Below are 24,940 nucleotides of genomic sequence, written 5' to 3'. Positions count from 1 at the left end.
AAATCTTTCCACCGTGAAGGTACTCATGTTTGTAGACTGTTTGTTTTCATAGGTAATACATTCACCTTAGTAGTCGGCAATAGGCACTGACACCTTTTTTCATTCTTCGGAAAGGTCTGAGAATTTTCACTATAACAACTGATTTTCTGGTATAATCTTATTTCAAATAATGATCTCCTTATTAGATATAGATAAATATACAGTTGTCAACGATTTAGACGTCTAAACAAAACAGCGGTTAAAATTTATTGTTTGTTTATGTTCAGGAACTTTGTCAGTTATTTTTCTATATCATTAAATACATCCCAAGCCTTAAGATATAATTGTGATGTTAAACTTTCGAAAAATTGCCAAACGAATTCAAGGAGTAGGAATAATAAGTGTCATCATTTGGCCCCTTAAATAATTTGCAATTCTTCAATTCTTTCTAAATAATGTTAGTTCAATTGGTAAATGAATATCAGAGAGATTATTAGAAATGTTAGTTGTGCCGTTACTAAATCTATAATATCATAAACATACTGAAATAGAGGATCTCGACCTAAAATTGTCATATCCTAAAATTGTCATTTTACACATATGTTTTGGTAAAATTAGTTATAACCAAAGGCCATACCAAAAAGGAACATTGCCATCTTTGTACAAGATATATATAAGCACAATTTCCTTTTGGCCATGGCTCATTACTAATTTTCGATTATTTAGATATTAATGACAAAATCTCAAAATGAAGCTTTTTGGCGATTTTCCGGGTTAATTTCAAACAATTTGAAGCTCAAAAGCAAAAATGAAAGACAAAATTCAAAAATATAAATACTGCTATCATATTCGTGCATGACTTGATACAGGTATTTTCCGAGGAAAATGGTGGGTTTAACATGGTTTTATAGCTAGCTAATTAAAACCTTCCACTTGTATGACAGTTGTTTATAGTTCCGTTATATTGCCAAAATTGGGTGAGCAACCCAAACAGACATAATTGGTTAACGTGACAATAGTGGATCCAGCAGCCACAAAAATATAAAATTGAAATCGTCTCGTAAGTCATAAACTCTGGTACTAAGATGACCGCTGGAGTCAAATGCGAGGTATATATCTGAAATTGAGGCGGAGGAAGCTGTGTGTGTATTTTCTCTAATCTCTAATTCGGGAGGATATAATTTAATGAGACCCAATCAGAAAAGTTTTGATTGTTGATGGAGAAACCTGTTTGTGAAATCAAATGATCTAGCTTCTTTGTTCTTCTTGGTTTTTACAAGTGTCTGAAGGAACTCCGACTCGTATGAATATAAGAAAAGGTCGATCAGGAGAGACGCACAATTTATTCCCCAAATTCAAAAAATATGTTATCAATGAGAAACCCCAGCATACTGATCACTTGTAATTGGTCTTTATCATGTTTTATCCTCGGGTTAATTTTTAACAAAATATGCCGAATTGTATCCCAAAATAATGTATTTGCAGCGTGTGCATATGGTACATTTTTTTATGGAGAAAAGCATTGTGAACTATTTCTTTTAAGCGAGTTTTAAATTTTTCTTATGGTATGGTGAAGTAAACGGTGGAGAAATCGTCGTTTGATAGAATTTATTTCATAGAAGAACCGGGATTAAAAATGTCCATAAGATCTTTAGAGCCGCATGAGATTTTCAGGCTTGTGGAGGGACTAGGGTCAAAATGAGTTTTGGCATTTTTATGAAGTATACAGAGATTCAAAACACCCTGACAAGTTATTTTGCTAGATTCTGCAAAATACCAGAATTATGGTCATTTTTTTACTTTCGATTTTATTACAATTTTTTTTTCAATTTTCTTATGCATGTTCATCTATTATAGTTATCTTTGAAACTTGTCATGTAGTTTATTTTTTGTGTGTGTGTTTTTTTTTTTAAAGGGGGGGGGGGGGAGTGTTCTATTCAAAATGTAATTGTAGCTTTAGTAACTAAATAACAACAGAATTTGTATTTCGATATCAGCCATTCGTTTGCCATAGCAACAATGTACCGGAATCTGCAATCTAAATAATAATTACCTAATCATATTTGTCTTTCTCTTTAGGAAAACTACATCAATGCTAAGAAAGTGAATACTGTACCAAGATATATAATAAACCATCAAGGAGCTGTTATTTAATATGCTTTCTAATATTATTTTATTGTGAAAACATTTTGTACATGTATCCTAACAAAGTGATTAAATGAAAGATCTGTTAATGCATATAGTAAGATGAAATAGTCAAACAGCATGATCAATAATATGAGGGCATGTAGGTGAAAGGGGTGTAAGAACACTTTCAACAACACATACATCTTGTTTATGTAGTTCTAAGACAGGCATAGATAAAAATCAAAGTGCTTGTAAGCACGTGCACAGAAGGGTAAATATTGCTTTAAGTTATCATTGGGAAGTAAAATTAAACATTGCATTGTATATTGGTTGTAGTTGATTCAACTACAATTCTGGACAAAGGAAGTTAATTCCAATTTTAAAGATTACTTTAACAATGACATCATTGATATTTTTAGAACAGATATTAGATTCCTACAACTTGCACAAGTTATGTAATTGTCTTGACCAGTATAACATCATTTTGTAACTTGAATATCTGAGCATATATTTCATTGATAAATTTATGGAAATGTGCATGTATAGGATGTATAGAATGTTATGATTAATGCACTATATTTTGTGTATCTCAGAAGTAGTGATAAACCTTGGAAGATTTAGATATCAAGTCAGTTCCATAGGGTTTTGATTGTCTTTCATGCAATCTTTACCCAAAAACTAGGAACGAACATGTGATGAGACAATATTGGGGTCCTAAAGGGTATGCATATTTTTCTTGACTTACATGTACCAGTATATTTCCATACGTTTGTTCATATTTTCCCTTACAATGTGAAACAATGAGATTTACTCCAAAAACTTAATGATCATAAATCATATTAATCCAATCATTGGGCGCGTGTCTCTGTTAAATACAAAGTATACACATTTCGGAGGTGTTAATCCTTTAATTAGTTTACGTGATTGCCAATTATCAAACAATGTTACAAATATTAATGTGAATTTATATATTTTGAATTATATTTTGACATATAATATTATATTATATTTGACGTTTTTTTTTTATACTTTTTTTGTGCAAAAATACACAATTATATTTTGTTTCACGACTTTTATACATATGTTTTTCGTTTAGGCTCCAGCAGTATTAGAAGCACCACCATCACCAGCACCAGCATCACCCCCACCAGCACCAGCATCACCCCCACCAGCACCAGCTTCTCCACAACCAGCACCACCATCACCCCCACCAGCATCCCCACAACCACTTGACGATACGCTACCAGACCATTCATTTGATATCACACTTGAAGTAGCAGAAGAAAATCCAGTTGTTGAGAGGTATTTGGTTTAATTAATCATATTTTTTTATTATAGTCTCTTAATTTTTTATTACTATTTCAAATTAATTTAATGTAATAATTATTAATAAATTATTTTAAAATTAATAATGTTATTTTCAGGCAAAAGAAGTTTTTAATAATTTTAAGTCAAACTGGTGTATATTGTAAATTTTAAATATAAAGGTGTAAAAATATGTTTATATGTATATGTTATATCTTAAAAGTCTCAAGGCTGCCCACAACCACCTCCATTTCTATAAGATTGTGCCAGCCTTCCTACAAGAAGCCAAGACCGTGTCCATCACACAGCAGCTTGTGAGTGAACAGCAACTCAGCCGATATCAACGAGACACATACAAGCAGCTTCAAGGCCGTCTAACTTCACTGTGGGACCAGTACGAGGAAGACAGTATCAGAACATCAGACTTTCTCCGTTCCGTGGGCCATCTGTATGCACCCCCTGTTCCACAGCCAGAGACCCTCCCAGAGTCCGACTCTGAAGATTCCGACATCGAGTCTGATTAAGTGTTAATTGTAGTGACTTGAGAACTTATTGGTTGTGCTTATTATGTGTATAGTGCTTTGTTAAAATAGTAACTTTAATGAGTTCATGAAGTAAATGATCATAATATAGTATATTTTGGTATGTTTAGTGCTTTTGTTTCAGTTGTGACTTTTATAACTGCATGTTTATGTTGTGACTTTTATAACTGCACGTTTATGTATTTTAGTGCTTTATGATATAGGTTATATGTGTGAATGTGAATATAAATGTTTGAATATTGGGTGAAATGTGTATGCAGTGGAATAAATGAATGAGTGACATGAGCATATGAGAGAAAAAGTGTGAGATTGTTAATTTAAAAAATGTATATAAGATGAATGTTCAATGGCATATGTATATATGTATGTTCTTACATTTCGATGTGTTTGATTTTCTACATGCCTGAACGAAAAGAATAATATATATGAGTGTTTTGTGTATGTATGATGTATGATTTATATGTTTGTTGTATATTTGTTTATCTGTATGACTGAATGAATAAATAAAATATATTAAACAAAAATATTATCTTTTTGCTTCTTATACTAGAGTATATTGGTTTGATTGTCCATAATACAATTCTCCATCAACAAATGCACAAAAATGGGAACATTTAAATTGTCAACAAATAGTATTCAACACAATGAACAAACTTAAGCAAAAAGAACATTCAGTATGATAAAAATGAAACTGGCCATCTTTTATCATGTTATTAGGGTGCACATTCCTGTCGGATATTACGGGTAATTTGTTATGTTATTGGAAAGTTCTACAGTAGTCTCCGTCTTGGAAAGATGTTCAGCAAATGGAATGACTCTAAACTATAAGAAAGAAAAAAAATACAGAATTATTAAACTATGTACTGTCTGATGAACATGACAAATATAACTCGAACTTGATGAACTGCCTTCCTTGGAGTTAACCTTAACACTGAGTCCTGTTTTAAATTTCACCAAGACTGAGATTGAGAAGATTTTTATTGTTTAGAATAATATATTTTTTACAGATATAATAAAAAGATCTGTGACATGTGCTTGTATTTATATATCGTCATCGACAGCGAAAGTCAACATTCCTACAGTTTAAACTTCATACAAAATAAGATGCCTTTATATCACATTACAATAAAAATGATTCTTCAGAAATTGTTTATAACTGATAATGAAGAAATAGTCAATATACTTACATAATATGGCCCCAACAAGTTGTAAACACGAGTGATGATGATCAAGCAAAGATAACTCTTACAAGAATAAATAAGATCTCTTGTACAGAAAAAAATACTACAAAATCATATTAATGTTATTATTATGAATAAATACTTATTTTATTATTATATTTTGTGCTATAACCTCAATAAAAAATTTTTTTTAAAGTGTGGACGATACGTCTCACAATGTGTGGCCGATATGTCCCATGGACGATGTGACGGTATGGCCGAAACATCCCATGGCCGTCATGGAAGTATGGCCGTCGCGTCTCGAAAGCCTTTTAATGACTTTAGAACTGAAACATCTTTTACTCAATTCAAGAGTCTAATAAACTCATGGAATTGCAACTCATGCCATTGCAATGTATGAGGGGGTCGGACCTTTATCGGGACTCCAGGATCGGGTGTTTTTAAGCTCGGGATTTCGGGATTGATCCTTTCGGGATCCGATAATTCCTTTTTCGAATTTCGGGATGTCGGGATTTAAGTTCTTTAAATTCGGGACCTCGGGATTTCATGTTTTTAAGCACGGGATTTCGGGATCAGGAAACCTCCGACCCCCCCCCCCCCCCCCCCCCCCCCCCCCCCCCCACATGTATGTGCTTAATATTTATTTTTTTATAGAGAAAGGGAAGTATGACCCGAACGATAACGCTGTATGGAGTTTGGGGGCGAATGTGTATTGGTCCGAGATGTCTTTATAAATTTTTTTTCTAAATGTTTGAATTATGAAGCAAGACAGGACCCTAATTAAGGTTCATAAAATTACTTAATCTGTGAAATTATACTAATTCAATGTTGATTGATATAATCATTATTTTGTAAACCTTTTATTCCATTCACTGCTGAATACAATAACAAACTCGGTCACTTCCACGTCATTTTTGACAGGTTTTCTAAAACTGCATGTCCCTTTTACGCCTATTAATGCTACTACACAATCTCATTCATGAAGAATGAGTATAACACCGACCACGGAAAATTTTCTTCCTTGCTAAATCGGTAAGTGATTAAGCGTGTCAATACCGTCAGCATCCCCCCTTTTTAAATTACTAACCCTCGTAATTTTGTGCCCGTATTGATAGTTTGTGGAGCTGTTGTAGTGCAGTGTACAGACTTCGCGCACTAGTAGTCAACAGGTTAAATAATCTGGAGTGGTCCAGTTCTAAGTTCTAGACCTTCTTTTACTTGAGGGGTCCCTATATTATATATACATAATTTAGGGTTAGGGTTTATTTAAGGTTATGTTATGGGATGTGTTGGGTAAGGTTTAGGGTTAAGTATTGGTTTCATTTAGCTCTGTGTACAATAGTGTATTCATGTATGTGTATGTAGACATGTACATTATTTGTAGCACCCCTCAAGCGCTATGAGATACAGTGGAATCCGTGTACACTCCATGTTGGGATTAATGAAGATGTGTCACTTAAGTATTTATAACATATTTACAAGGACAATACCCACTCCAACACTAGGGCCTACTTCGATTGGTCCAATTCGGGTTACTCAAGTTAAATTTTTAGGTTTGATTGCGCATGCGTCAAGTATCAATCGAATCAAAAACTCTGGTGGAGAGTTACTCAAGGTCCATTGTTTACCTTAACAACATGGATGATTTTATGTAACTAAACCATATTTTTAGTGATGATGAACAAACGATGGCAATTAAGTATATAATTGATTCTAACCAAATCTTAATAAAAATTATTGACAACATTGTTGCCCAGGGACCATGTCCCAAGTATACAAAACTTTGCCGAGGAGACTGTACCGGGATTCAATGATTTTTTTCCTGGGATCCCAGGATCAGACCCCTTATAACCACCCCAAACGTGGCTGCGTGTAGGCTGAGCATATAGGATATATTATGGAAAGGGGGCAAAGAGCAGAACAGTGAACTGATTTTGACAATAACAGTTAACAGCTAAAAAAATATTCACAATAGCCGATAACAATGAATAAAAAACGCCCAGAACACAAGAACAGTAAACGTTACCTTGCCCCCCCCCCCCTCTGAAAAGTATAACGGAGGTACACATGTGTATATTTTAGCGAATATTTACAATTGATTGACATTGATGTAATACAATAGATATATATATTGTGATGTTTTAATGTGACTATTGTAATTGAACACTTAAACTTCTATTTCGTCACATAAAATGGCTAAAATCCGTTTAAATCGTAAAAAATATATTTTCGAAAAGCACTCACGTCTCTTTCGTCGCCATCTTGCCGTTTAACTCGACTCGATTAAACCTGGTCAGGGGCATGGTTGATATCGAGTTAACTCGAGGGTTGTAAAATGATAAAACTCGGTTACATCGATTGCAACTCGAGTAACTCGGGAAACCCGAGTTGGACGAATCGAAGTAGGCCAAAGGGAGTGCTAGGACATTTTGGTACAGGAAAACAAAGTACTCGGAGAGAACCACCAGGCAGCTCTGTGTTAACAGACAAACCAAAGAGATATCATCAGATTGATCTCTTAGACTAGGTCAAAGCTGGGGGCAACTATAACCAACAGAGGCTCTATATGGGTTGGGACCCCTAAAGTTAAAGAAGGCCTAGTTGTATAAAAATAAAAAAATAACCTAAGCAAACATCAGGATTATCTGGTCTAGTTTTTACCCCAAAAAATACACCTGGCAAATAATAAGTCACTTTGAACTGTTGAGTCGACAGATGGTATGACTGATGAATATCCCAGGACTCGTTATAATTGAATACTAGATTAATGGGTATCAGGTTGTTCCTGCCCTTAATTAATCTAGTCCCCAGTCGATTTGGCCAAGTCATTTTTTTTTTGCATGTTGGTTATATTTTTCACCGAAAACAGTAAATATTTATCCCTATTTCAAGTACTTTTAATAAAATAATTAATTTTTGTCCTTGCTTTTATTCAGGAATTTTTTTTAACCCTTTGACCGTGATGTTTCTATGTTTATATCAAAAGTACCGTTTTTTCTTTGTGCTTACATGTAGCTGCTTAATCATAGTGATTTAAGAGAACATGGAGACAGAACACCAAAGTTTGCAACATCCGGTCCCAAGTTATCAACTAATTATAAAAAAAGGAAAAAAAATTAGTAAATGACAAAAAGGAAAACGTGGACATCATATTACATGTACTTGCATATTAGTATTTTGGTGAAAGAAGTTAATCCACTTGAAATAGGAAATATGTGGTCTTATTCCTTTTATATTCATTGTGTTTATATAATAAATGACATGTGGATATATGACAATGGGACATCAACCCATCAACAAAGTTAATAAAAAAACATCTAGGGGGCGATATACAGTCTGAAACAATAGATTGAATAAACATGATAAAGAAGTACAGTCTATTGTTGAAAATCATCATTATTTGAACTCTGCAAGATTAAAAATCTTATATTTTTAACAACTTTTTGAGCTTAGAAAATGCCTTTATCAAATCAGAATTATGACAGTTGTTTTCATTAAATAAACTTGTGCCATCATTGTGGCAAGTTCGTAAAAAAGATATATCTATTAGAAAAGCCAAATTTTGGACATCTGTTTGAGAACATAAAAAAGAAGTCGATAAGAGGGGCATAGCATTGGCAGTTAATTTGGAATCATATCATTATGACGTCAGATTTGGACATCAATTTGAGAAGAGACGTTGATTAGAGACCAGATGTCGATCTGAGTCTTACATACATGTATATGTCCCCAGCGTGTTCAAATGGTTAAAAAAAAAAAATCTTTTTGGATATTTAAATGTATGCAAATAATAGCACAGCAGTTACTGTACAGTAGAATGTGCACCATTTCCATATAAATCATGAAATTGAATTTTTCTTTAAAATAGTTCAAAAAATATTTCACTATTTATGGCTTACATGTACAACTAAACAAGTACCAAAGTATAATAAATTTTAAACCATATTTGTTAATTATTTCTAATAGGGACCAATTCAACTTGAAACAGGGATGGGCACGATTACTGACAAATTTAATCGATTAATAATCGATTACATGAAGGTATTTTGTGCAATCGATTAATAATCGATTACTCAGTTTTTTGTATGTAATCGATTGCAATCGATTACTTTATCAAAAGTAATTACATTACTTTTCGATTACTGTCAATTACATGCTTCAAAATTAAAAAAAAAAATAAAGTAAGTTAAACACTATCATGTCGATCAACGTTTGTATAGTAGATGTTTAGAACTTTACCAAAAAAACAACATTTAAATCATTGTTTCCAAATTATAAGTTGACAGTTGTTATCTAGATGGAATCTCTTACTGAGGATCAGAATTATTAAAAAAATCTTGAAATTTGACTTTCAACATGAATTAGAGATGACATTGCATTCCATCAATCACTTATATATATGTTTAAAGTTTTTTTCAATAATTTTGCTTTCGTACTGACTTAACTTAGCTTTTTTGTTTTTATTCATTAAAAGCAGGTATATTTTAGCATAGTTATTTACAATGTTGGAAGTTTTCTCAGAAGAAAATATAAAAAAAGTAGAATTATTAATTAGTTCAGCTAATTTTAAGGATCAAAATTTATAATTATAATGACAAACATGATTTAATCCTTTTGTTGGAAAACCACCTTAATTATAGGTTATAAAACTGCCAATGGAGTACAATTTATAACCTGGGGCAACATAATGTAAATCTCCATCTTAATTAGACAAACAGTAATTGAAATAAAAACAAAGTATGTGTCTTATATAGTGATTAGAAGACTTTGATCATCTGATTAGTAAAGACAAGTTTGTTAAGATTTTTTTATTCTATAATAAAATTATAAACAGTATATAGTTATAATGTCAACGAGGGATACATGTATCTTTTTCTGAAAAGAATTTCAATGCATAGGCATTGGTTCATTGTTAAAAGGATTTTGTGTACTTATTTTTTATATACATGTATATCTTAACATTATAAGAAATCAACTGTTTTATCTATTCTAAGCTTAAATCTTATTGAAAATTATGCTTTTAGGAAATTTAATACAAATAAGCTTACTACTTTAAGGAAGTACAGAACTTAACTTAAGACACATTTCTTATTTTAAATCTATTTTCTTATTTCAAATCTATTTTCTTATTTTAATATATTTGTTTCAAAAGCTAGATATAAAGTAAATTATGGTAGGGGATCTGGTTGATCATAATGCAGCTTGAGACAATAGATAGAAATATAAAGGCAGTTGATAAACTCTTAAGTCATATCAGTACTTCAAAGTGATGAATACATACATGTTTTCATTTAAAATACTAGGTTATATTTCATCAAACTATTTTACTAAAGTAATCGAAATGTAATCGAAAGTAATCGATGATTACATCATGATTTTTGCTGTAATCGATTAAATTACGATTACATGTAATCGAAAATGTATTCGATTACAGATTACTGTCGATTACTGGAAAAAATGTAATCAATTACAATCGATTACGATTACAGATTATGATTACCCCATCCCTGACTTGAAATTAGGGCTTGGTCGACTTGGCTGGAATGACCTGGACCAAACAGACTTAGGGCTGAAATTATTTTTTTTGAAAGAATATAAACTTAACAGAGATTTTATGGTACATTGTTTTATGTAAATTATCTTAATATTACATCTTATTTGCCTTTTTTTTTTAAATTGCAGTTGATGACATTTTGGTATTGCAATACCATGTAAAATATGGGCCAAGCTTTGTGGAAAATAAATAACATTGAAAAGAACTTAGAAAAAAACTTAGAAAAAAATACCAAACAAAACAATGCAGTGACCAAATTCCAAGATTTACAGAACCTCCCACCTGAGTTAGGCCTAGCTGTTTTGTCACATCTGAATGCCACAGATCTATGCCTAGCTGCCTGTGTTTGGGATAATTTAGCTAATGATGAGCTATTGTGGATGGGGTGAGATACATGCATTTGAATATTATTTTTACATTGTTATTCTCCTTTCATAATATTATTTATCTACATGTTATGATGTATGGTAGATGTGTTTTATGAGAGGTTTGTTTAATGGAGTTTCCTTTTGCTTGATCTATTCTTTTCTAAAATACATTTTTTACCTGAAAATTTAAAAAGTATGATAATATATTATATATCTAGAAAAATGTTCAAGCTGATATTGCTACATGATATAAAAATAAGTGATGAATTCTCTTTAAATGTAAATAGTATTAAAATACTGTTTCATCTTTAGTTTTGCAGCTTAAAATTTGAAATGACTGTAAGGTCATGAAAAAAAAATGTTGGTTCCTCTGGTTTTACAGATGAGAAAAAAGAGCAAATCTCTCTTTAAGGACAATTATCAATGATGCTTTAATTGTCTGATAATTTCTTAACAGATTTTTCATTTATCATTCTTAGAGTTTAGAATAGTGAAACTGCATCATGTGCATTAGCCTTGTTTGATTTTTGCCAAAAAAATGAAATAAAATTAAAACTTTTTCCTGCCAGCTGACCCTTTTAAATTGTCTTCTGTCAGGGGAAACCAATATTCAATTTTAAAGGACTCTAATGGAAAAGGCCTTACACATGTACATAGTCTCTTTCATTACAAAATGTGTATGTATGGCCTATTAGAATCATTGTAAATTCAGTTCATCTGTATATTCTTATCAGATATTAGCATGTGTATCATAACTTTATCTTTTAATCATATTCAACCTCTGAAAAACCTGATGTCTACCATGGACTGATCTTTTAAAGGCTGATCAGCATTCAATAATTATGAATTAATAATATTCCATTCTATTTTCAGACTGTGTAAAGACTCCTGGGGCTATGTTAGTATTTACAAACGCATACAGAATCAAAAAGTTTCCTTCAAAAAACTTTACATGGTCCTTGATGAAGCCTCATTAACCTTTAATGGTGATGCTTTTGAGGTAAGATAATGTTGGAATTTAGTAAGACAAATAAATATGTTAGAGGCTGTTAAAGAAATTTTTTCTTGCAACATGTTCACCAGTATTTGGCAATGCGAAAGGGGACTAATGGTTTGACGTCTGTTGTTTCATTCATTTGTCCATCTGTCCACCCATCTGTCAGTGTGTCCATGCAATAAGCTTTCAACACAATTTTATGTAATGCTTCTATCAATTTGTTTGATATTTGGTACATAGTCATATGATAAGAAGTTATGTTTGAGTATGATTCCAGTTGAGATCAGTTGAGTGATTTTTGCTAATGTTTTTGCCCATGGAAATAGAAATTGCTTGGAGGTCTCAGTTTTCTGCCTTTTGTTTCTGTTATATGCTTCTATCAATTGATTTGTAATTTAGCATATATTTATATTAGAGGAAGTTACATTTTCAGCTTAAATCCAGTTCCATTTGTATAATTTTTGCTGAAATTGTATATGGCTCTTCGAAAGGGAAAATTGCTTGAAATCTGAGTTTTCCTCTCTTTCTTTCATAATGCTTCAAGATATTAATTACATATTTGGTATAAACCTTCTTTATTGACTGCCCAAAACTCATTTTTAGCTAACCTGGCCCATAGGGACCAAACTTTACTAAAATTGGCCACAGTCGCCATTGGGGTATCTAGTTTAATAAATGTGTCCGATGACCCCGCCCACCAACCAAGATGGCCGATATGGCTCAAAATAGAACATAGGGGTAAAATGCAAGTTTTGTCTATTTTGAAAACCATTATAAAAAGAGAAATTCTGACGGGGCAAAAATGTTCAGAATGTTGATCTTTACAACTTGTTCATTGACGTCAAAACTGTCAGGCGACTTCTTATAGGAGTTATTGCCCTTAAATGACAAATTTTACCATTTTTTTCATTTTTGCATTTTATCTTGAAAACTATAATAGATAGAGAGAAAACTTTAAGTTGCAAAAAATATCAGCAAAACAAGATCTAGGAATAACATTTAATAAGTATAGCATTGTCGAAATCATCATTTGACTTCTTATTAGAGTTATTGCCCCTTAATGAAGATTTTTACCAATTTTTTGCATTTTTGCCTTATATCTTAAAAATTATAATAGATAGATAAAAACTTAAAGAAGCAAAAATGATCAGCAAGACTAAATCTACATTTAAGACAATATGGAGGAAATTTTCTGACGACTCTTTATTGGAGTTATTGTCCTTTAATGATGATTTTTGCCTTATATGATAAAAATTATAATAGATAGATAGAAACGTTTAAGAACCAAATAAAATCAGCAAGGCAAGATCCACAAACAAGTAAAATTTTGCCAATATAGTTAGTAGACTGTCACTCTTCATAGGAGTGATTGCCCCTTAATGAGGATTTGTTTACCCTCTTTTATTTTTTGAGCAAAAATGAAAGAAGATAGAGAGAAACTGAAAAGACATAATGATCATCAATACAAGATCAACAAAAAAGAAATTTTTGTCATGAATTCTATTCTTGTCTACAATGTTGGAGAGAATCCATTGTTGATTATGCACATAGACCTAGGTGAGCGACACAGGCTCTTTAGAGCCTCTAGTTCTGATTATCAGAATTACAAAAATTCAAAATAATTTTTTATTCCCATGAACCCTTCATAATATGATAACTTTGAAATACAAACAAATATTTGCATACCCGGTAGTATCATTTGGCAAATAATATGTTATTTATTCATTAACAGATATGATTTATCAAAATACACTGCTATGTTAGTGTTCTTATATTGAAAATCTTAAAAGCCAAAGCAGATGTTTGTTAAAAATCTTTAAATAGCCAAAAGCAGATTATTGGAAAATGATGATTACACAAATATTCGTTGACTGATTGTCAGAGGAAAATCAAAGAATGGGAGCTGAGACCAGTGCATTAACTTCCATCTCAGAAGTTGTTATTGCACTGTCTGGCTCCACCTCATTGGCTCAGTAAATGATTAAAGAATAAAGCAAATTTTATATCACTGACCTTAAAATTATCAGTATTTTTAAACATACAATGTATGTCATCGTCACAGACAAAATAGACCAGTCCAAATTGAAAAATTAGTTAAGTAAATTTACAGCAAATTACTAAACAATGGGACATTTCCTGTATCATAGGTTTTATCAGAGAGAAAAAAATTGTCTATTTGGATATAAAAAGAGGGGATATCTGGCAAAAAGGATGATACTATGTTTACAGATCCAAATACACTGATTTTATTGGAAGATGTCTATTTTGTCTCAGATGATGATATACATTGAATGTTCCAAAATGTTTCTACCCAAAATTTATGGAATTAATTTTAAAAAAAAACAGAACAAGCTAGTGAAGTAAAGTTGAAATACACTTTAAAGCTAGACAGAACTCTTCCTTAAAAGATTTTAAGATTTTGACGGAAAACCCTTATGCATGTTAAACACATGCATCGAAATAAAATTTAACCTACTGAAATTATTTTGAACTTTTCATTTGTAGGGAGAAGAGTATTTATTTAGACAAGGTTTACTGGAAAACAGTCCAATGGAAATAGCAAAATTTTTACACCTGACTAAAAAGATCAAACCTAGTAAGAAAAGAGAATATCTGAATCAAAGGTACGATACAAATATCTAGTAAAGTACTTTGGAATTATTTTATCATTTAGGAAGTCTTCAATTTTTGTAAGAAATAATTTCTTCTCATAAACTCATCATAGATACCAGGATAAAAAGTGTTTATGCCAGATGCACGTTTCATCTACAATAAACTCATCAGTGATGCTCAAATTAGAAAAGTTAAAAATGACAAAATAAAATACAAATTTGAAGGGTAAGGGAATTAACTGTATTTGCTTTAAAACTTTATTTTATAGATTGAATGTTAAATGTCTAGTAGCAAATATTTCATGCATATTCAGGACATAAATTTACATTTGAAATATAATCATTATCTATAATTATTGTAATTAGATTTATGTTTTCTTGTTAAACATATAAACTTTTTATGTGGTTTGAGGGAGAGGTTAAATTTACTATTACATGCAATTTGATTTCAACATGTATTTTTAAGTAATACACATGCAATTTCAACCATGAGCTTTTAAGAAACATGTAAATCTTGTATTTCAATGATATTTAAAGTGGTTAGAAAACTTGTAAGGGCATATAATATTGTACATAAATAAGAGGATTGGGTTATTATATCGTCACAAATTGTATGAATTACCACTTATAATTCAGTCAAACAGGTTGTAGAGTTTACTTACTTTTTCTCTACTTCAAAGAGATCAAATGTGTAATTCTCATTACAGGCGAGATGTATTAGATAAGTTAGTACATCTACAGAACTTTGAGATGCAGTTTCTACCTAATGCTTTGAGGAACTTATTTGGTACAATTTCTGCACCAGAACAGAGAGGTGGTCTTCTTACAGAGATGATGGAGAAATTTTCTGAAAGATTTTGTTTATGTAATCCTAACCTAGGACTTTCTAAAGGTAATGTCACATATTATTCTAAATTGGCTCATATGTTATAAAAAGGGAAGGTATGCCTCGTATGTTATAAGAAGGTTAAGTTTAAGGTCCAAAAACAGATTAATCTTTGAGAAGACCCTTTTGAAAAAGCAATTTTGAACAGTGTCACATGGGCCAATCTGGTTAACTGAAACACTCCATGTGTATTGTATTATAGATATGGGTAGACAGAGATAGACTTATTTCTGACCTTTCAAAAATGTCTTAAGAAATGAATTCCCACGTTTTGACTCACCAATGTCACATAGTCACATGTTTCAGCTGCCAGACTATTGAATTTTGTCATTCAATATACTGTTAATTCAGAAATTATTGCATGCATTTATTATTGCGATTTTTGAAGAATTAACAAAATGCGAGTTTAATTATTGCGATTTTAGGAAAAGCTACATACAGATATATGTATTTGATATCAGAATGCGAGTTCTTATTATTGCAATACTCAAGTAGTCGCATTATTCGCATTAATAAAAACCTTGCAATAATTTCTGAATTTACAGAACTGTAAACCAACATATTTTTCGCGGATACTTTATTTTGTGTTTAACCCTTATTAGCCCATTTTGCAGCGATTTTCAAATTTGCTGGATGTAGTTAAATAAGGAAATTTCCAAGTTTTACATATTCACTTTATTTTTCTACTCGCGAAAGTTGTGAAAATAAATGTCTCGCGAAAATTAGTTGGTTTACAGTATATGACACAAAAGATTTAAAACATGACATGATATAAGTTTGCTTGAAATACATAGCTGAGAGACAGTATTTTACTTTGTTCATGTCTGGGTATGGAAGACAGAAACAAATCTTGAGGAATCACATAATTTATTGTTTATACAGTAAGGGTAGAGACTTATTACTATAAATAACGGACTGGGACATGTCGAAAATGAATAATCCGACTGTTTTATGGTAGGTAGTATGGTCATTAATCAACAGATCCAGGTGTGAACGGTAATATACCGGTAATTGTCCTTTCATCTCAATCCGTGCTACTAGATTATTACGCTTCACTGATTTCAGAATCAGGTTACCTGTGATTTAAACCTCTCAGTCACTTTATTGATTAGTTCTACATCGTATTTGACATAAAATATTTTTACAGGTGAAGTACTGGAGACAACTTTGTTTTGATAAAAATAGCCTATTTTTTTAATTGTGGCTTTTTATATTTCAAATACTGTTTATATTCCTCAAAATATTATTTTCTATGTTCCCTTGTTTTTTTTTGTTATGTATCTTTTTCGTATTTGTTGGCATACAGTTTTTAAAATATTTTCTTTTTACTGTAAACAAATATTGTCCGAAAGTTGATGATATATAACTAAAGTAGTACGCAAATAATAACACTAGAAGAAGATAACGATTCTTCTCGGGAATTAGGTTTATTTTGATATTTCTGTGTTTGTTAAATATGCATGAAATAATTGCCACTGACATGAATGGACATTAAAACTAGAAGCATTCAATCGTTTGATGACCAGTTAATTAAATATTTACTATGATTTGTAGTCTAAAGAAATGCAATTACTCCTATTTAATAATTTTATGGTGCTGTATTGACTCTTAATTGCATAATATTAATTTACGCACAATGCATGTTAACTTGTATGTTGTATTTTTGACACCAATCTAAAAAAAATATTTGCTGTGAAAAGACAATTCCATGATACACATATCAGTGATCAACAGCATGTGGTTGAACTTTGAACTTGACTTCACTCACAATACAAATTTGAATGCTAAAAATAGCTGGGATTAATTTTGTCAAATGCACGTGATTTTCATATGGCGGGAAATATCGTAACAGTTAACACAGGTGACCTTACTGACCGACCGTGGGAAAATCTATTCATGATTTAATTTGATACCTAATGATTGGCATTATTGTGCGTTAGTTTTGAGGCTCTTGATCGAGATCCATTAATAATTGATTTACCAGAATAGAAAATTTAATCCTTGTAATTATAAACAAAACAAGCTTTAGTCTTCTTTAACTATTTTATTTATTATATTTATCAGTCAACACCCAGATTCCTATTTAAATAATTTATTCGGACACCCCCTTTAAAGTTCGGGAATCATACAATTTAAACTGCCGACATCGATTTACAAAATCTTACTGACTGCACGAGCTTTAGAGAATGGTTAGAAATACGACGCAAAAGTAAAGACGGCTGATCATGAATAGTGTAAAACTTTGATCTTTGTGTATTGATTGACACAATTCGTAAAATATGTTTATAAAAAACATGATTTTCATTGAAATTTCAAACATGGAAATAGAAAGGCAACATCTTTGTTATAATACAACGAGTGTCAACAAATTTATTAACAAACAAAATTTGAAATAATGCTGGGTCATAGAATATTGAGGTGCATATGAAAAGTTTTTTTTATATAAAAACTAGGAATCGAAAGATGATCACGGCGTTATAAATATTGTAAAAAAACCAATTGTTTCAAAGAGATTATCGGGAAATATATGTCAAAATAGAAAGCACAGATGATCTGGCTGACCAAATTGTTTTACTTGCGAGAAATGATTGACAGGTATGAATAGACGTAGAGGCTCCGACGGGGAACGTGGTATCGAAAGGAAAATAACAGTTTATTCACAATGCCTATATTCAATTTGTTTATATACTTTATAAATATGATATGTTGGCCTTATACTTAAAATTGTGTTTCTATTAATAACATAAAGGAACAGGACGTTAAAATGAGGAAATATTGTAACCATCAACGAAAACTCGTATAATTTACGGGATTGATGTCTCAATATTTTGATTAAAACTTCGATTGAAAACAGCCCTGGTTGTTATAATTTTGAATAAAATGAAATATTTACGGTTTACAAATACAAATACAAATAGTTTATTGGCACAAACACAATTATTATAATTGGCAACACATTTTTACAGTACATTGTTAAAAAACGTCTTTCTTTCATTTTCAAGTTAAAAAAAAGTTGATCCCATATTCATATTAAATTTTTATACGACCGCAAAAAAATTTTGTGGTCGTATATTGGTATGACGTTGGCGTCATCGTCGTCGTCGTCGTCCGCCGGCGTCGTCGTCGTCGTCCGAAGACACATTGGTTTTCGCACTCTAACTTTAGTTTAAGTGAATGGATCTTTTTGAAATTTGACCATAAGGTTAAATACCACAAAAGGAAGGTTGGGATTGATTTTGGGGGTTATGGTACCAACAGTTAAGGAATTAGGGGCCAAAAAGGGGCCAAAAATAAGCATTTTCTAGTTTCCAGACAATAACTGTGGAACGGTGTATGGATCTCTCTGAAATTATACTACAAGTTTCCAGACCACAAAGGGATGGTTAGGATTTGCTTTGGGGGGTTATGGCTCAAACCGTTTAGGAATTAGGGGCAAAAAAGGGGGAAAAACAAGGTTGTCCTGGTTAATGGACAAATACTTTAGTACAAAACATAATTTAAAGCAGTGTAAGGGAGATAAATCAAATACATCATTGAAATTATCTCCCTTATACTGCTTTTAAATTATGTATAAAGTAATGGTTAATGAACAATAAAGATAATTTAAAACAGTGTAAGGGAGGTAATCCAAATACAACGTTTTGGTTACTTCCCTTACACTGCTTTTAAATTATGTTTAAAGAAATACATATTTATAAAGGAAGACCAGTAAAAATATCTGCAAATGTTGCATCTTTTTTTTTTACAAAAAAAATCCATATGAAAGATTTGACACTATATTTTTAATTCTATTATAAAATAGATTAAGTTAGCACTATGGTAAATTTAAATGGGTAATTATGGTTGCCAACTCCATTGGAAATTTGAATTGAGATTATGACCATATCTTGAGGGAAAGAATTTTTTTGGAGCAAAAGGGGGGGGGGGGGGGATAAAAAGAAATTGTGGGGGGTCAATTTTTTCTCATTTCAGATTTCAGAAATTAAAAAGAATTATTCTTCAAATATTATTTTTTTTTCAAATTTCAAATATTGAAAAATTTCAAGAAGTAATCTTTAATTGCACAGTATGGCGCATTAGATTTGTAAAATCTTTGATCACATTTATTTATTTGTTATGCCGAATCTAACAGTGTATTTAGATTTTTAATTTTGGGTCCAGTTTTCAAATTGGTCTACATTAAGGTCCAAAGGGTCCAAAATTAAACTTTGTTTGATTTTAGCAAAAATTGAATATATGAGGTTCTTTGATATGCTGAATCTAAACATGTATTTAGATTTTTGATTTTTGGCCCAGTTTTCTAGTTGGTCCAAATTGGGGTCCAAAATTAAACTTTGTTTGATTTCAACAAAAATTGAATATATGGGGTTCTTTGATATGCTGAATCTAACCATGTATTTAGATTTTGTTTTTGTGGACCCCGTTATCAAATTGGTTCATATTGAGGTCAAAAGGGTCCAAAATTAAACTTTGTTTGATTTCATCTAAAATTGAATTATTGGGGTTCTTTGATATTCCAAATCTAACTGTGTATTTAGATTTTTAATTTTGGGTCCTGTTTTTTAAATTGGTCTACATTAAGGTCCAAAGGGTCCAAAATTAAACTTAGTTTGATTTTAACAAAAATTGAATTCTTGGGGTTCTTTGATATGCTGAATCTAAACATGTGTTTAGATTTTTGATTATGGGCCCAGTTTTCAAGTTGGTCCAAGATAGGGTTCAGTATTTAAACTTTGTTTGATTTCAACAAAAATTGAATATATGGGGTTCTTTGATATGCTGAATCTAAACATGTATTTAGATTTTTGATTATGGGCCCAGTTTTCAAGTTGGTCCAAATTGGGGTCCAAAATTAAACTTTTTTTTTGTTTGATTTCAACAAAAATTGAATATATGAGGTTCTTTGATATGCTGAATCTAACCATGTATTTAGATTTTTTATTTGTAGGCCCCGCTATCAAATTGGTTCATATTGAGGTCAAAAGGGTCTAAAATTAAACTTTGTTTGATTTCATCAAAAATTGAATTATTGGGGTTCTTTGATATGCCAAATCTAACCGTGTTTTTAGATTTTTAATTTGGGTCCCATTTTTTAAAATTGGTCTTCATTGAGGTCCAAAGGGTCCAAAATTAAACTTAGACTGATTTTAACAAAAATTGAATTATTGGGGTTCTTTTATATGCTAAATCTAAACATGTGTTTAGATTTTTGATTATGGGCCCAGTTTTCAAGTTGGTCCAAGATAGGGTCCAGTATTTAAACTTTGTTTGATTTCAACAAAAATTGAATAGATGGGGTTCTTTGATATGCTGAATCTAAACATGTATTTAGATTTTTGATTATGGGCCCAGTTTTCAAGTTGGTCCAAATTGGGGTACAAAATTAAACTTTGTTTGATTTCAACAAAAATTGAATATATGAGGTTCTTTGATATGCTGAATCTAACCATGTATTTAGATTTTTTATTTGTGGGCCCCGCTATCAAATTGGTTCATATTGAGGTCAAAAGGGTCTAAATTTAAACTTTGTTTGATTTCATCAAAAATTGAATTATTGGGGTTCTTTGATATGCCAAATCTAACCGTGTTTTTAGATTTTTAATTTGGGTCCCATTTTTTAAAATTGGTCTTCATTGAGGTCCAAAGGGTCCAAAATTAAACTTAGTTTGATTTTAACAAAAATTGAATTCTTAGGGTTCTTTGATATGCTAAATCTAAACATGTGTTTAGATTTTTGATTATGGGCCCAGTTTTCAAGTTGGGGTCCAAAATTAAACTTTTTTTGATTTCAACAAAAATTGAATATATGGGGTTCTTTGATATGCTGAATCTAACCATGAATTTAGATTTTTTATTTGTGGGCCCCGCTATCAAATTGGTTCATATTGAGGTCAAAAGGGTCCAAAATTAAACTTTGTTTGATTTCATCAAAAATTGAATTATTGGGGTTCTTTGATATGCCAAATCTAACCGTGTTTTTAGATTTTTAATTTGGGTCCCATTTTTTTAAATTGGTCTACATTAAGGTCCAAAGGGTCCAAAATTAAACTTAGTTTGATTTTAGCAAAAATTGAATTATTGGGGTTCTTTGATATGCTGAATCTAAACATGTGTTTAGATTTTTGATTATGGGCCCAGTTTTCAAGTTTGTCCAAGTTGGGGTCCAAAATTAAACTTTGTTTGATTTCAACAAAAATTGAAAATATGGGGTTCTTTGATATGCTGAATCTAACCATGTATTTTGATTTTGGACATTGGACCATAATAGGTAAATTAAAAAAATTCAAGTTCTTAGACCACATTCTTTCTGTGTCAGAAACCTATGCTGTGTCAAATATTTAATAACAATCCAAATTCAGAGCTGTATCAAGCTTGAATGTTGTGTCCATACTTGCCCCAACTGTTCAGGGTTCGACCTCTGCGGTCGTATCAAGCTGCGCCCCAGCGAAGCATTTTATTATTTTTATTGTAATTTTTTCTTTGAATACAAAACAATATTTTACATTTATTATCTATCCTCCATAAATACTAAACTATCTGTACAGGTAAAATTTAATTCTAATCAAGCTGGTACAGATTGATTTACGACCTTCCACTCGGATATTGTACAGGTTAATATCACAGCAGGTGTTAATTACACTGAGACAACTGTCCGACCAGTCTGACATCTAGACGGAATAAGACATCTATAATAATAAGTCTCTACCCGTACTGTAGATAGCAATAAGAAATAAGTTCTTTAAAAGTGTAAAAATGCACTCAAGAAACTTGTGGGGTTCGTGTTGCTTTGTCTTTAGTTTACTATGTTGTGTTCTGTGTACTGTTATTTGTTATTTGGTTGTTTTTTGTTTTTTCCCATGGCTTTGTCAGCTTGTTTTTTGCAAATGAGTTTGAACATCCCTTTGGTATCTTTCGCCTCTCTTCTAATCTTCTCTTAAACTGGTCAACTGGTAAAAAGGTTCTTCCTTTGCTTATTGAAGTGAAAGGGTGTAAATATAAAGTTACTATAGTGTAATGAAAAATATTCTTACCATTCCAGTGACTGACTTTCTTTTTTTTTCACGAGAAGGTTGGAACAATTAAACATACTAGTTATTACTTACATTTAATTAAAATTCATTTTATTTTCAGATACTGTTTTTGTGTTGTGTTTTTCACTGATCATGTTATCTGTGGACCTAACCAGTCCAGCTGTAAAGAACAAAATGTCAAAAAGAGAATTTATCAAAAATACAAAGAGGGCAGCACTTGGTGTAGATGAAGATTTTGCAGGTCATCTCTATGACAACATATACCTAATAGGTCATGTGGCAAGAGAAGATATTGATTAGAAACTGGTTGAAACTTCTAAAATATATTTTTGTTATTTAACAGGACTTACTATTTTTGTTGCCTTTTACTAGAGTTAGTAGATAATGTATTCATCATTTTGATGTTTAAAATTTCTTTTTTTCTAATTAATCAGAAAAGATACAAAAATTTTCAGATAGCTCCAATTAAAATATTGTGTAAAGTAACATGTTCCTAAAATTTTCAAATAGCTGAAATTAAATTTTGAAACCTTGGTAAAATTTCATTGAAAATTAAATGGTAAAATACCTTTTGTTGATTGTTTCAATTTTGTTGATTGTTTCAATTTTATTGAATGTTTCAATAACACTATTACCCCACAACTATAAAAGTATTAAATCAAAAAGGCCAGTAAAACTTTTCATTTTAGGATTGTTTGATTGAACTTATTTGCTTCTTCCAAATTTTAATAGAAAGTTTTTTTTTTAATTTTACTTGCAATTTACAATTTAAAAAAAATTTGATTCTAATAATTTTTCCCATAAACATTTTGTCAAATAGTAGGTTTTTAATGGTTTAAATTATCCTCATACAAATAATCTGTTTATTAAGGTAAAACTTCTCTGTATTAAAGTGTTATTAAACTTTTGCTTACACATTTATTTTAAATAAAAATTCAAAATTATAGACAAATGCTTCCTGAAGCATAAAAAGAAAATATCTGTTGGTTTTTTTTCAATGTCTCGTCATGTATTTAAAAAAAAAATATATGGTAGAAAAAGAAACAATACCAAAACCATAATGTTCTATCAAATGTGTACCTCTATCAAATATCTGTGATATTAATGTTATATACCCACCTTTAAAGATGGGAGACAAAGACTTTTCCAGGAAAATATGTGAGCTAGAAGGTAGATGATAAATAAGTTTTCTTTGGTGATGTACAGTTGGAATTCAAAATATGAAAATAAGAAATTGTTATTATAAATTCTTTTAAGCAAGATAGGTCTTTGTAAGTTTCAAACATAGTTTGCTGTGTGAATTTGTCAGCTCTCTTTTAAAAATCAATTTTGTCTAGGCATCTATATCTTAAAAACCACACGAAGAAAGTCATAATAAAGACCAAGCAATATGTGCAGAATTAATGTCTTGACTTAGTTATTCTAAATTTTTCTTAAACGAAGCCTGAAAATTGTATTTAGTAATTTAATTAATGCTTGATATCAACTCCCGAACAGAAATAATCCTTCTGTATAATATGTAATACTTTGGATTCATTATTATTCATTGGATACCAACTGTCAAGGATTTCATTTGTAAAGGTGAACAATAAATTTTAATAATCAATGAAGCACATATTGTCAATAGGCTTGCATGCAGACTTTTCAAAACCAAAGAATCAAATATCCACAAAAATGCAATTTTTCATTATTCCAGAAAAAATAAATGAAGAAATATTGAAAGCTCAACAATAAATCATCCCCACATACAGTTTTTTCCTGGAATAGATCTTATTGTTGTTTGTTTTTTTTTTTAGATTTTTATTTTCTATGCTTCATTTATATTGATCAATGTAGCAATAGATTTTTAGTGCAGTGTTTATATAAGTTCTTTATCTATTTATAGTAATGAAATCATAGTAGATACTATTGAATGAAATAAATCACTATTTAGGATACAGTTGTATATGGAGTGTAAACATGGCCACCTCTGGTGGAGAGTTGTCTCATTGGCAATCATTCCACATCTTCTTATTTTTATTTTTTACAATTTTTTCTTTTTTGTGCAATTTTTCAATATGTTTATTGCATTAAACACTAGTTTTAAAGGTCACATTTTGCAATTAGAGCTCATATGAAATTGTTAAATTTTAGTTTTGGATTTTAAAATAATTTGGCTTCAGTGTCACTGAAGAAACATTAACTGTAATGCAGTAAAATTGTGTTAATGTTATTATTTAATTGGAATGGGATATTAAAAGTAGGAAAACTTTCTACATGTCATTTTCTGGAAAATTGGAACTTGACTACACAAAATTGAGGGTTGTTGGCCAATTTAAGAAGTCCAGCATTCTTGAGAACATATATTTTAAACAGAGT

General features: G+C 30.9%; 1 protein-coding gene and 2 long non-coding RNA genes across 3 annotated transcripts; 2 read left to right on the top strand and 1 right to left on the bottom strand.

Annotated features, from left to right (window-relative positions):
* Window positions 1–4,548: 4,548 nt before the first annotated feature.
* Window positions 4,549–5,437, bottom strand: LOC127714318 (uncharacterized). The gene is made up of 2 exons (XR_007987687.1): window positions 5,141–5,437; window positions 4,549–4,775 (listed from the first exon to the last, which is right to left on the bottom strand). It is a non-coding gene; the product is annotated as an uncharacterized LOC127714318 (long non-coding RNA).
* A 575-nt stretch (window positions 5,438–6,012) lies between these two features.
* On the top strand, window positions 6,013–23,057 carry LOC127715669 (F-box only protein 8-like). Its single transcript, XM_052221831.1, has 6 exons — window positions 6,013–6,166; window positions 10,817–11,073; window positions 11,930–12,056; window positions 14,559–14,677; window positions 15,373–15,557; window positions 22,683–23,057. Exons 2-6 carry the CDS (start codon window positions 10,853–10,855, stop codon window positions 22,880–22,882), a joined length of 852 nt encoding a protein of 283 aa, XP_052077791.1. The 5' UTR covers window positions 6,013–6,166; window positions 10,817–10,852; the 3' UTR covers window positions 22,883–23,057.
* LOC127715705 (uncharacterized) lies at window positions 20,389–22,011 on the top strand. The gene is made up of 2 exons (XR_007988562.1): window positions 20,389–20,528; window positions 21,442–22,011. It is a non-coding gene; the product is annotated as an uncharacterized LOC127715705 (long non-coding RNA).
* Window positions 23,058–24,940: the final 1,883 nt, after the last annotated feature.

Source organism: Mytilus californianus, unplaced genomic scaffold, assembly GCF_021869535.1.
Source record: "Mytilus californianus isolate M0D057914Y unplaced genomic scaffold, xbMytCali1.0.p SCAF_9, whole genome shotgun sequence".
Lineage (NCBI taxonomy): Eukaryota > Metazoa > Mollusca > Bivalvia > Mytilida > Mytilidae > Mytilus > Mytilus californianus.
This window is presented reverse-complemented; position numbering and strand designations above follow the sequence as displayed.